The sequence below is a fragment of the Barbus barbus genome (genome assembly GCF_936440315.1).
Source record: "Barbus barbus genome assembly, chromosome: 21".
Taxonomy (NCBI): domain Eukaryota; kingdom Metazoa; phylum Chordata; class Actinopteri; order Cypriniformes; family Cyprinidae; genus Barbus; species Barbus barbus.
In genome coordinates this window covers 18,775,226-18,788,974 of record NC_136749.1, presented here as the reverse complement: position 1 = coordinate 18,788,974, position 13,749 = coordinate 18,775,226, and the positions used below count along the sequence as shown (strand labels likewise).

The following is a 13,749-nucleotide window of genomic DNA, read 5'->3' as shown; positions in this document are numbered from 1 at the left end:
AGAAGATAAAAGCTCTGTTGCATGTTTTTTCTAAACAAACTCTTATTCCAACAAACTACTCGTAAGCAAACCAAATGGATTTAATTGAAATAAATTAAGGCTATTGTTGAAGTGTGTATGGAAATACAAATCATATTGTGGTGAGACACCGTACCTGTTGGCCTGAGTGGTAAAGATGCCTAACACCGCAGGCCTGTGGTTGATCTGCATGACATTGGTTAATGACTGAAGAACATCAAAGTAGAAAAACGAATCGCCCGGAACCGAACAGTTTAACCGGGCTTTCAGGAAAGACGTCCAGTAGCGCTCTAGAACCCTTGGAGAGCCGCCGTTATCATTCTTACACACGCGAGCAACCCGAGAGAACACCACCTGGAGTAAATAAACGAGACATAAAAAAAATGAGTGGAAGTGAGAGACATTTTTCAGACCTACATTGGCAAATAGTTTGTTCTTGTTGGCGTTACCTGAAAATGAGAAAAAAGGGTCACAGTTTTTTAAGGTTCAATTATCACTATAAACAAACCATTAACTACAACTTATGCTTTAATAAACTACTAATTTGCTGCTTCTTAATAGTTGCGGTAGTTGTTAAGTTTAGGTATTGGGTAGGATTAGGGATGTATGGTCTTGCAGAATATGTGCTTTATAAACACTAATAAACAGCCAATATCTTAATAATAGGCATGCTAATAAGCAAATAGTTAATAGAGAATTGGTCCCTATTGGATAAAATTTTTCCCAAAAATAAATAAATAAAATAAAATAAAATAACTACTCTGAAAACAAATCTTAATAGCAGATACAATTTTTCTTCAAGTATCTTCTTTTAAGGATGTTTACATACTTTTTCTTGGACAAATATAATGATTAGGAAAAAGTGTTTTTGCAGTATACTGAAGAAATAAACTGAAGTGTCTGACCTTGCCAAGGGTGGTGTACTCTACTGCAATCTCGCTGAGAAAGAAGTAGATGTAGTTCCCGTACTCAATGGCATGAAGAAAATGAGGCTCTAAATAAACAAAAGACATGATTAAAAATTTAAAACTACTAAAATTATACAGAAAATAAATGTAGGTATCTGAATAACAGGTGACCCACCTCGTAGCCATTTTGAGTCGTATTTTACGGTGCGCAGGACAGGACTGCTTTCTCCTAAACTTCGGTAAATTACTGCATCACTTGCTAGAAAATCTGTCATTGTGGCTGAATAAAAGTCACCGCCTGGGAAGTGAGGTGAGAAATAAGTATTGATAAATCAAAACAACATGAACCCCACACAGCGGAGCTAAGCTCAGTTCAGTTTAGTGTGTATATGGTACAAAGAGGAAAAAAAGAGAGACACGTCTCATTTCCTGCAGGTCCCTTTTGAATCTCTGTGCTTCTGTGATCACTGCTGTCTCACTGCGACTTCCTGCGCTTTGTAAAATGTCAGTGGAACACTAGTGAGATTATAGGAGATTCTGTGTCTTCCTCCCCAGACGGCTGGTGCTCTGCCAACTCACCGGCAAACAGGCCAACGTTGGACTGGCGGGATTCGAAAGGGCAACGAGCTTGACCGACCACCTCCTCTCCATCCTGCTCCAGAGAAGACATCTGACCAGATAGAGGAAAAAAGAACCCTTACACACACTAAGCCAACTAAAGAACCCTAGAAATACATCACAAAGCCATTTTGAAAAATGTCCAATCAATTCCTTGTTGATTTGGACCCCACTGACATTCATTGTTTGGGCAAAAAGACGTGAGGGAGAGTAAATGACAGAACATTCATTTTTTGGATGAATTGTCTCTTTAATATTGTCAATTCCGATTCAGAATCTTTTGAGAAAGAATTGTGATGCATTGGTGAATTGTTTACAACTACAGTGAAAAATTTTTGGTTGTAAAACAATATTCATTTAGAAATTACTGGTAAATTTCACAAATAATTATAAGTATGTTTCTTGTAAAACATACCTTTCCTTACAGTGCCATTATAAATACCATGTTTTAAATACTGGTTGGTGGTTTTTGCATAGATTTTTGGGAGATTGAAATCCAGTGTTGTATAAATGTTTGTGGACCGGTGGGTGGTGTGTTCTCCATGGTTGTTTTGTTTTGTTCCTCCTTGGGAACTGTAGGTGTGAACAGTGTGCTAGTTTCTCTTGTTAGTCAGAGGCAGAGCAGAAGCTCCCGACCTGTGGTGTTCACCGAAAAAAATAGCGCGCTAACTGCCTGTGTTGGGTGACACTCACATATACTTGTACAAATCCACACAGATATTCACCCTGCAGGGCTACAGACGCCCTCACAAAGATGGCTGGATTACACACACACACACACACACACAAACACATTTAGCAGTGTGGCTGAGAGGATCCTATGGGCATTCTAGCATTCAGGGTCACATTGTGTGTCATCCCTACTGGATTAACACATACTGAACCAGCTGAAGCTCACCGGCCCTTACACTGCCCTGTAACGCACAGGGATAGAGAAGAATAGAGGGGAATTAAAGCAGGAACAGCACTGGATTGGTTCTTTGTCAAGGAGTGACCATCTATACAATTCTATGACACAGATACATTGTGTGTCTCTAAAGAAATAGGATTAAGGATTCTTATGGTGCAAGAATTCTTGACTAACATAAACAAACATTTGGAAATAAGCATGTTCAAATAAATATCCAATATTGACCGATACAGATAAATGATAAAATCTCTAATATCTAAGCTGATAACCGATATGGTGCCTCTCAAAAGAAAATCTACATTATGGATACTTTTGTGGCAAGAATTCTTGACTACCATAAATAGACACGGGGAAAAACACGATATAAGAGTCTAAAATGGCAAATTTAACTTTTCCAAAAGTCTCAAAACTACAATCTCTCCTCAACCTCTCCTTGCACAGTTTTCCAGAGAGTTCTCCACAGTTAATGTGTAACATCTCAAGCTGTGAGTTGAGAGTGATGGAATGCGTGAGGAGACGAGGCAGAGGAACTGAGGGACATGATTTGCACGACGTGACATATCGTCCTTCTCCAGGGCTCCTCAGAGAGATGCAGAAAAACGAGACGTGAGCACGGGAAATGGAGACAGACAGAGAGAGAAGCGGAGAGGAGGAGGAAAGAGAGGGATATGGAGGGAAGATGCCTTCAGGGTAAGGTGCATAAATCAGGATCTCCAAAGAGCCTCAAACAGAAAAGTTGAGAGCATAGCCTCATCCGAGAGTTTAGCTGACTCCCTGCTGGCCTCCTCCGGAGTTTAGTCAAGATTTACATGCTCTCTGGCAAATAAACACACGGGCACACAAACACACACACACACACACACACACAGCTCAGGAACTGTTCTGTTAATGTTGATGGAAAACCATCAATCACAGAACTGGCCTGATTGCACATCAAACTAGCGATATGTGGTATATTTATGCAGGTGCTAAATAAAATAATTTTAAGGAGTATAAAAAGTCTTCAAGATTCTAAATATTCAAGATTGTTCATGTAATACTAAACAAATTTTGTGTCACATTTTCGATTGGGATTGACTGAATTGGTGAAAACCTATGACATTATTGATTAATTTTAAAGAAAATTAATTCCATGGACATTTTAAAAAATGAACTAAAAAGGGTCAGTTTGATTCAAGTTGCCTAAAGTGTAATATAATTAATTTGAAAAAATATTAGCAAATAAGTAACAATTGTCAATTTAATTTCTTGTTTTTTTATTTCTAGTTGCTGCATGTTCTAATGAGTGATATTGTTTCAAATCAAGAAACAGGTTTGGGTTGCCTGATAATATTAATAATAATAATAATAATAATAATAATAATATCACTTTTTTGTCTCTTAGAAATGCACATTTGATAGTAGCTTGCGTTAGGATTAATTTTTAAAATCAGTAACATCTGTTAAAATTGTAGCAACCTCAGTTTTATATGGTTAAATTTATTCTGACCAAGGTTTTTTTTTTTTTAAGCATTGGTCTCCCATAGTAGCGTACATTTAAATCATGATAAACACAGTTAAAACCACACATATAACACCTCAATACCATGGTAAAATATAACCATATAGTTTTTAGGTACGTTAGCCTATTTGTATGAAAAACAGTAGTCTAAAAACATTCAGTATAAATGCACACATGCTATAGCTTAATCACAAATACATACTATAATTATACACCATTACTCCTGTAATAAAATTCAGTGTGAATATCCCACATCTCTTCCACAATACCATGGTGCAGTGAGTGTTACTACAGTAAATCCATGGTAAATGATAGCGATGTGTAGACTGAAAAGCCTTCTGACCGTCTCGTTGCACACAGTGTTTCTCCTGTTTGGCTATAAACTAGTTTAAATCACCGAGTCATTTGTGTTCATCGCTGATTTCAAGCGTTTCACACTGGATCTCACAGCGCTGTTTAGTGCTTGCGTGACCGAGTAAACACATCTGCTCTAGTGAGCTCGCCGTGCGGTAGTTTGACTTTGACTTTTGACTTTCTTCATATCGTTTTATCGAGGAAAATCATATCGCGATAATTATCGTTATCGAATCCAGCCCTACTCTTGGTGCTTCCATCCAGCATTTTTTAGGCATTATCCTAAAATACACGTAAACCTGGTTAATGCCTGACTAATATGCGTTAACAATGCTCATTGCAACTGTAGAAACATTATTAGTTTAACCAACAGCCAGCATTGGTTGGAGAACACAGAACTCCCTCACAGCAAATTCAGCTTGTAAACAGGTATGACAGGATATGTATTCATTTCTGAGGAGGAGCAGGGTATATACATTTTTGAACAGGCCTAATATCCAAATTAATTTTAATGCTGACAAATTTAGGTAAACGTGTGCATGTAGACTGTCAGTTTTGATTCTGAAAAGGGAAGCTTTAGAAATCTGTGCGTCTGTAGGAGGTATTAACTGTGTGTAAGTGTGTGTGTAAGCGTGTGACAGAAATAGACTCGTCATACCTTGTAGTTGCGACATGTGGGGTTGAAAGCATTGGTACCACACGCAAAGAGAGTTTCATCGTTACGTGGCACCAGCACTTTGATGTAGTTGTAACACTCATCCTGTGAAAGACAAGACACTGGCTTTTACTCACACTATATATATATATATATATATATATATAACTCCTGAGTGACACACACACATACACACATGCAGACTCTTCTTGAAGCTTACAGTGAGCATCATTACTGACTCTCTTTTTCCTTCACTTCCACACACACAAATTACCATAATCCCTATGCTGAGCTCCAGGATCTGACTCGCTCCCTGCAACTTAGTCTTCAGCCAACAATGATATTATAAAGACTGTGTGTTCGCAAATCTACATGTATATAAAGCCACCTGTGGAGAATCACCAGACCATTTCCTGACCATCTGATCCATACTGACCACAACACAGAAAAGTGACTTCTTGATCTGGCAAGATCTAACCTGATTGGCTGCCTTGACCCAACTTTTAGGAATAAGGATATTTTCATGTTAAGGTCAATAATTGATCGATGGTCCATATCATTATAGTTCTTTTTTTAATCAGTCCGTATATTTTGATATTTTCATAGTTATGTATGAGAAATAACTTTCTTCTGATCTATAAATATATAATACTTGTGACCTTTTCTTCAATGTTTACTGCAGAACTGTTCATACAGACTGATGTGCCAATATTTAGAACACCAGTCTAATACTGTATAATTTATTTCACCTAAATCTGCCTCTAATCGGCACAAAACTGCAGAATGTGGCTGGTCACTTAATATGTCAGTCATGTGGTCTCTTTCTGTCTATGTTGGCCATTCTTTCCAATAATAAGCTGCAGACCAGACCTTCTATCAACACAATTGATGGAGAAAGTGAAATAAAAGGGCTGTGTACTCACGCTGTTTTTCCCCCTGACTGTGCATTTCTCCACATCCTTTGTCTTCCATGTCAGTTTCTGCCACACAAACAAACACACAATCATGGGCTCATCGCTATTCACAACAGCTGCAAAGGGAAAATCTCATTTACTTCAATAAGCATCACACATTATAAACAAACAAAGGAGGAAAGAGAGTTAGACAAGGAGGACTGAGCATCAAGAAGGAAGAGAGGGTCCCTGAGGTTGTTAACAAGCTGTGTTCATAAGGGTGTGTCTGGGTGTGTGTGTGTGTGTGTGTGTCTGTCTGGGTGCTTGCTGGTGTCATTAGGTCAGGCTGTATTGCAGAGATTTACTGGGCCGCCCCATGTCAGCCCACCCAAAAGGAACAGCAGGCAATCAACACCCACACACACATACCATGACAAGCTAAAAACAACGCTCTCACTAACTCAACTATTTGCTGCAGTGACATCTTACTCTCAACAGTTAAGATATTAATGTCAGAGAGACCCAAAAGACGAAAAGCAGAAAAACTGTGTGATCTCTCCATAAGCAGATTGCTTCATCAACACTATTACATTTGATAGGACTGCTGTCATTTACAATGGATTTCATTTGCTATTTAAAACAAATAAGCTAATACTTCCAACAACTCAAGTTAACAGCAAAAATTGGTCTCTTAGGAGGGAAAAACAATACCCTATATTGAATAAGTAAAAAAAATAAAACATTTTTTTAAAAAGTACCTGAAAATATATACTTTCAATTAAAGTTTTTTTCTTCTCTTTTTTCAACAAATGGTAAGTAAAAGCAGAAGCTTAACCTTTTAAAAATCCCATGGCACTTCTCGTAAATAGTAGGGGTGTAACCCCGGTGTCCTGGCCAAATTCCCTCTACTGGCCCTTGTCTATCATGGCCTCCTAATAATCCCCATACACTTGATTGGCTCTATGACTCTCTCTCCTCTCCACCTGTAGCTGGTGTGTGGTGAGCGCACTGGCGCCGTTGTACTGTACTGTATATATATACACACTGAACAAAATTATAAACGCAACACTTGTTTTTGCCCCCATTTTTCATGAGCTGAACTCAAAGATCTAAGACTTTTTCTATATACACAAAAGGCATATTTCTCTCAAATATTGTTCACAAATTTGTCTAAATCTGTGTTAGTGAGCACTTCTCCTTTGCCGAGATAATCCATCCACCTCACAGGTGTGGCATATCAAGATGCTGATTAGACAGCATGATTATTGCACAGGTGTGCCTTAGGCTGGCCACAATAAAAGGCCACTGTAAAATGTGCAGTTTTAACACACATCACAATGCCACAGTTTCGCAAGTTTTGAGGGAGCGTGCAACTGTCATGCTGACTGCAGGAATGTCCACCAGAGCTGCTGCCCGTGAATTGAATGTTCATTTCTCTACCATAAGCCGTCTCCAAAGGCGTTTCAGAGAATTTGGCAGTACATCCAACCGGACTCACAACCGCAGACCGCAGACGTGTAACCACACCAGCCCAGGACCTCCACATCCAGCATCTTCACCTCCAAGATTGTCTGAGACCAGCCACCCGGACAGCTTCTGCAACAATCGGTTTGCATAACCAAAGAATTTCTGCACAAACTGTCAGAAACCGTCTCAGAGAAGCCCATCTGCATGCTCATCGTCCTCATCGGGGTCTCAACCTGACTGGAGTTCGTCGTCGTAACCGACTTGAGAGGGCAAATTCTCACATTCGATGGCGTCTGGCACTTTGGAGAGGTGTTCTCTTCACGGACGAATCCCGGTTTTCACTGTACAGGGCAGATGGCAGACAGCGTATATGGTGTCGTGTGGGTGAGCGGTTTGCTGATGTCAACGTTGTGTTTATTGATGGCATTTTGAATGCACAGAGATACCGTGACGAGATTCTGAGGCCCATTGTTGTGCCATCCATCCACGACCATCACGTCATGTTGCAGCATGATAATGCACGGCCCCATGTTGCAAGGAGCTGTACACAAAGTCTTAGATCTTTGAGTTCAGCTCATGAAAAATGGGGGCACAAACAAAACTGTTGCGTCTATAATATTGTTCAGTATATATATATATATATATATATATATATATATATATATATATATATATATATATATATATATATATATATATATATATATATATATATATATACACATACACATACATATATATATATATACATATACATATATATACATACATACACATACATACATACATATATATATATATATATATATATATATATATATATACATATATATACACATATACATATATACACACATATACATATATACATATATATATATATATATACACACATATACACATATACATATATATATACACATACATTCAGACACACACACACACAGAACAATATTATAAACGCAACAGTTTTGTTTTTGCCCCCATTTTTCTTTTTTTTTTCTTTTTTAAATCTAGTTAGTTTTAATGCCAGCTTACTTTTTGTTATAATTATATTAATTGTTGTTATAATCCAGTGTTTCCCAATACCGGTCCACGTGTCCCCCTGCTTTGCATATTTTGTATATATCTCTTATGTACGACGTTTGTTCTATTGTAAGTGCCCTATGAAGTGGACATCACAGGATATTCCGCCATGATTCCAATTCGAAATGAGTGTATATGTTCCATTCAAAGTGCATTAAAGTGTGCGATACGTGAATTTAAATTGTATTTATTTACAGAGGTATATGATGTCCACTCGTCTTTGTGCGAAGACGCTGCAGGCAGCGGCGCAGCGCAAATCCATGAATGAATGTTGCGAAGTGAAGTAAACTTCAGCGGATTTCCCCTGCTCAGGGAGTAGGAAGCAATGAACACTGTGTAGGGATCATATCAATTGGAACACAGTTCATGCACGTAGCTCTCTTCTAACGAGCTGGTTATCTGAATCAGGTGTGTTAACTAAGAGAGACATGCAAAATATGCAGAGAGGGGGGCGCGAGGAATGGGATCTGGAACCGCTTGTTCATCATTGTATTTCAATTTTTATATCAAACTGCATTGAAATTTTTTTTTAAAATAAATAAATCACAAAGCAGAAAATGTATATTTGTTGAAATTGCCAATAGGCTACAGCAGTATGATTTTTTTTTTTGAGTATTTGTTTTGTGAACCACTCATAATTTAGGCTTGTGAAGAGGCTTTTCAATAAATGAAACTCACACACAATGAGCTTAGCTAATCACAATCAGTTATTAACCTATAGAATCCTTACAGAATGTACAGTAAATAAAAAGCCTATTTAATTCCAAGTGTCACACAGAGTGGGAAATGGTTCTGTAAAACTAAATTATGGCTGTTTTTTGTGTTAGAGACCTTGACTAACATTTCAAGTGGACCTCAGGGAAAAATAGACAGTGCTATAAAAGTGTAAATTATTCATCCTTTCAAGCCACCATAAAGAAAATTGCTCATTTGAAAAATGGGATTTCTGAATAGTCCTTCCCCAAAGACGAATAAAAGTGAATATTCCGACATCACGTACTCACGGCACTGATCTGAGAGAAAGAAAAACATTAGAGATGACTGAAACAGGAAGTTGAGAAAAAGGTGAGCTTACCTGTTGGGGGACGATATGCTCCGCTGAAGCGCTGAGGTTAATGGCAAAAACGTGATCTCTACAGAGACACAGAGAGAGAGACAGGAATGCCAATATTCTCATCAAGTATTTGAGTAATCGAGATTCTTTTTGCCAGTTCTTTCAAGAAATAACAATACGGTGCCAATAACACCTTAAGCTGAAATGAAAGGGGCAGAGGACAGCTACAATGAGAGCGAGAGAGCATGAGTGGTGAAGAGACAGACAGAGAGGAAATAGAAGAGGTGAAAGAGGTGTCAGAGAGCGAGCCAACATCCATCTGTCTGCAATCCAGGTCTGAAAGAGACTGATTGGCCCAATCACACGACCTTTATCATTAGTGTGTGGGTCTTATCGCTGCGGGCATCTGGAGAAACAGCAGTAGCGTGTACCGATCAGGAGGTCTGGAATTCCCAGTCGATGTTGCATCTTGAATCTTTTGAAATGTGTGTGGCTGTGGTGTTGTGTGCAGTGTGAGCGTGTGATTGAACTGACATGACATACCTCGCAGCAATGTAGACCATGTGGTTAATCCGCAGCATCCTCTGAAAATCCAGCCCCAGTCTGGCTGTGTCGTTATCTGACATGTTCCCCTGAAAACTGGGGTACAGGTAGGTGCCTTCATGACGGGGAGAGAAAAGACTGGGTTAAAATCAACTAGAAATGCTCACTGTCGACCATCTTGGTGTCAGTGATGCACCTGAAGGATTATTCTTATTTTAATAGCAACATTTGATTCTAACTGACTGTAATTTGTTAACAACAAATAAATGTGTACATCGCATCACATTATCTCTGTTTTTCTTAGGACCATTCATGAGATTTTAATAATAACATTTTGAGCAGTCAAAACATTAACATTTTAGCCAATTTTCCACTTATAAATAAATAAGCTTGAAGATATAAATTTGGCATTTACTAAAAAAAAATTAAATTGAGACTAAAATTAATAAGTAAAAAAATACAAAAAGTATTTAAAATGTATCTCTTACTCCAGATAATATCTTATTGGCAAGTAGTTTGTGTTTCATAAACGAGATAAAATAGATTTATGCTTAAAACATCCATGAAAGAATAACAATTTACTTCAGAAGCATAACAAGAATAAATATATAAATACACTGGCGGCCAAAGATTTGGAATAATTAAAGTTTTTTCATTCATCAAGTCTCATGCTTACGCTTGACCAAAACATAGCAAATATTGTGCAATATTATTAATATTACAATATTATTTCTGAAATGGCCATTATAAATCATTCTGATATAACAATATGCTAATTTGGTGCTTAAGAAACATTTCTTATTTTTTATCAATATTTGTTTTTTTGCTGCCTAATATTTTTAACTGTGATATACAACCATTCAAAAGTTTGGGGTAAGTACAATCAATAAATCAATACATAAATACATGTATACATAAATAAATAAAAATAAAATACTTCTATGCATAAATATAAATTTAAGATCAATTTCCTTAAGTCATATCTTATGCAATTATTTCTAATTTAGGCATATTTAAATATTTTTACTGGAAAAAAGACAGAAATTCTGATTAATAATATTTAGTGTGGTTTGATCCATTTATTTTCGGTCTCCTGTCTGGGATCTTGATCAATTAAAAAATTAAATAAATAAAAAAATCAGCTCCCACACATCAAAAACTGTTTCATGCTTAGAATCATTCATATTACAGATCTCATTTTGCTGCAAGCAATGTTGATAAGTGTTTACACTCACAAACATCATCTGCTAATTAATCTCATTTACACTTAAAAAGATTCATTTCTAGCACAATGTCAAAGATGAGTCATCAGTCACATTGGAAAGATCTTCTCTCAGAGGCCGAGTGGGTCACACAACACTTTCAGACCCGCAGAGACGTCTACAATGACCTGCAGGGACCTTTCATTTGCAGGTCTGCTTGGAAACTGTGCACTGCTCAAAAGTAGCACAGAGTGACAAACATGACCTTGGGGTGAGAAGAAAATCTGGACGTTTTAATGATTCCTGTTACTAGTTATTCAGCGATTAAGAGTTTCTCCTGAGCTTGGCAGATGACCGGTGGCCGCAGCTGGAACCGACGCTCGCTCTGATGTTCAGGAACTACAGTAAACAAACATGCAAGGGTTAAATTGGAGCTGAAACTTCACTCTCGTCTCAAAGACACTGACTGGGTAAACACTATCATCTGATCTCGGCAGGATCATCACTCAATAAAGATCACCCAGAGTGTCTGCATCTCAACATAGAGCCAGAGCCAATGAACCAGTGATACGATTCAATCCGCACGACTCTCACAAGTCTGAAAATCACTGCATGAACTCGCTGCATGAGAATGAATATTCTAGAATTCTCAGCTTCATTCTTCAAAATAATTCAAGATTATTCTACCAAACCGCAGTTCTAAATTTTAAAGACAGGAAATAAATACTTTGATTTTGAAACAATAAGCATCATACACTTGAAATATATGGTTAAAAAAAAACCCTGCATCGAACACTAAACGACTGAGAATCATTCACTACCGAGCTTTAAAAAAGTTTGAAACCAAACAAATAAGAACAACGTGTTCTAAAATCGCCTGAAAATATCAATGATGTTTGATATATCTTACACAACGTGATTTTCTGTGAAATCGGTCAGATTCAACTGCCCCAAATCTGCTGGCTGCCAACTAGCATCAACTCCACCAGACTGCAAACTGGGGCAAACATCTGGGCAGCGTAGTATATTTCTGCATATTTACTAACAGGTCTAAAGTCACAAACGGTGTTTGGATGAACAAATAACCAAATGTTCTATTCTCATAATAGGTGTAAATAACACTAAACTAGGAATGCACCGAAGTGTAAAAATTTATATTGAGAAATTAAAAATAAATACATTTTCATGACATGGCTAAAGACAAATATATATAAATTATTTTTATAAAGATTTATTTACTTAAATTGTAAAATTAAAAAGTATATTATTTATACTAATTTGTCCAAATTAATTTAAATAAATACTACGAACTAAAATAATGTAAATTTGCGTGAATTTAGGCATCCCAACATTATAACCCTAGTAAAAAAATTATGTATTTAAAACATTAATTTCATACCAAGTATAGTTCAAAACTATTAACATATTCACTGACATATCGCTCAAGACTTACCGATATAATCATTATAATTCAACTTTATTTGGATTACTACTTGTGCACAATACACATTTCTTAATATTAAGCTTAAAATGTGTTTTAATGTCAATATTGATGAGGATTGTATGATCTATGAATAATATCAGTCTTCAAATTCAAGATACTTAAAGTGTACCAGAAGTATACTTGCAAAAGTTCCACTTTAGCACAGTCAAATATACTTCAGTGTATCTTTAGTTAGACTAAAGTTAAAATTGCAGGGTATTTTTATTAAGTACATAAACATGTAAATGTATTTGTAGTACACGAAGCATGAAATAAATGTATTCCAAATACATTTTAGTATATTTCTTTTTCACTAGGGAACATATAGTATGAAAAATGGAAATTGATTTTAAGATTTGCTAAACATTTTATTTAACAGTGTTATTAAACTATTGCCGTTTTCTTAATATAACTTTAAGTGAGCAATGAATAAAGGAAACCTAAATGTAAAAATAGAAGAAATGTGCAGCACAGTTGATTATATAATATCGGTGACAGATAAATACCTGTATTTTTAAAAATCTCTAATGTCGCTCAATAACTGATAAAGTACCAATATACTATACATCTCTACTCATAGTAACAGTGTCTTAAGTACATATAAAAGATATTCACACTGTATGACGAGACAACTTCCATTCATAGCACAGGTTTAAATCTCAACTAAAGAATATGGATGTCAACAGTGTAAACAACAAAGACACCATGTTTTGTTAAAGCGTGTTAAGATGCTGCTTCTTTCCGTCTATAATGTGTGGGCTGCACAAAGACCGCAGGGCTGATGGGACCATCTATGGTGGAAAGAGACAGACTGGTATCAAAATATGCAAATACACTAACTGCATTAACAACTAGCTGTTCAGTTCACTTCTGTACAATGAAAATCATATTCAACAACTGAATTAGCTCCCGAAAATTAAGATAGTGACAATCACAATCAAATTATACATTAAATGTGTCATGTGTACAGAAGCAAACTGAACAACTAGTTGTTAATTCATTGATGCCACTCGCTTGCAGCTCCTCTGTTAGAAAATTCACCGAAATTGAGGTACCC

General features: G+C 36.7%; 1 protein-coding gene across 1 annotated transcript in view; it reads right to left on the bottom strand.

Moving 5' to 3' along the window:
- Window positions 1-13,749, bottom strand: part of LOC306887638 (semaphorin-6D-like) — a 143,846-nt gene that overhangs the window by 39,081 nt on the left and 91,016 nt on the right. The window contains exons 5-12 of the mRNA XM_079445548.1: window positions 10,008-10,122; window positions 9,486-9,543; window positions 5,888-5,944; window positions 4,968-5,069; window positions 1,506-1,596; window positions 1,102-1,224; window positions 924-1,012; window positions 155-372 (exon numbers count right to left, since the gene is read on the bottom strand). Coding sequence (XP_079301674.1) covers window positions 155-372; window positions 924-1,012; window positions 1,102-1,224; window positions 1,506-1,596; window positions 4,968-5,069; window positions 5,888-5,944; window positions 9,486-9,543; window positions 10,008-10,122 — 853 coding nt within the window. The remainder of the gene's footprint in view (window positions 1-154; window positions 373-923; window positions 1,013-1,101; window positions 1,225-1,505; window positions 1,597-4,967; window positions 5,070-5,887; window positions 5,945-9,485; window positions 9,544-10,007; window positions 10,123-13,749) is intronic.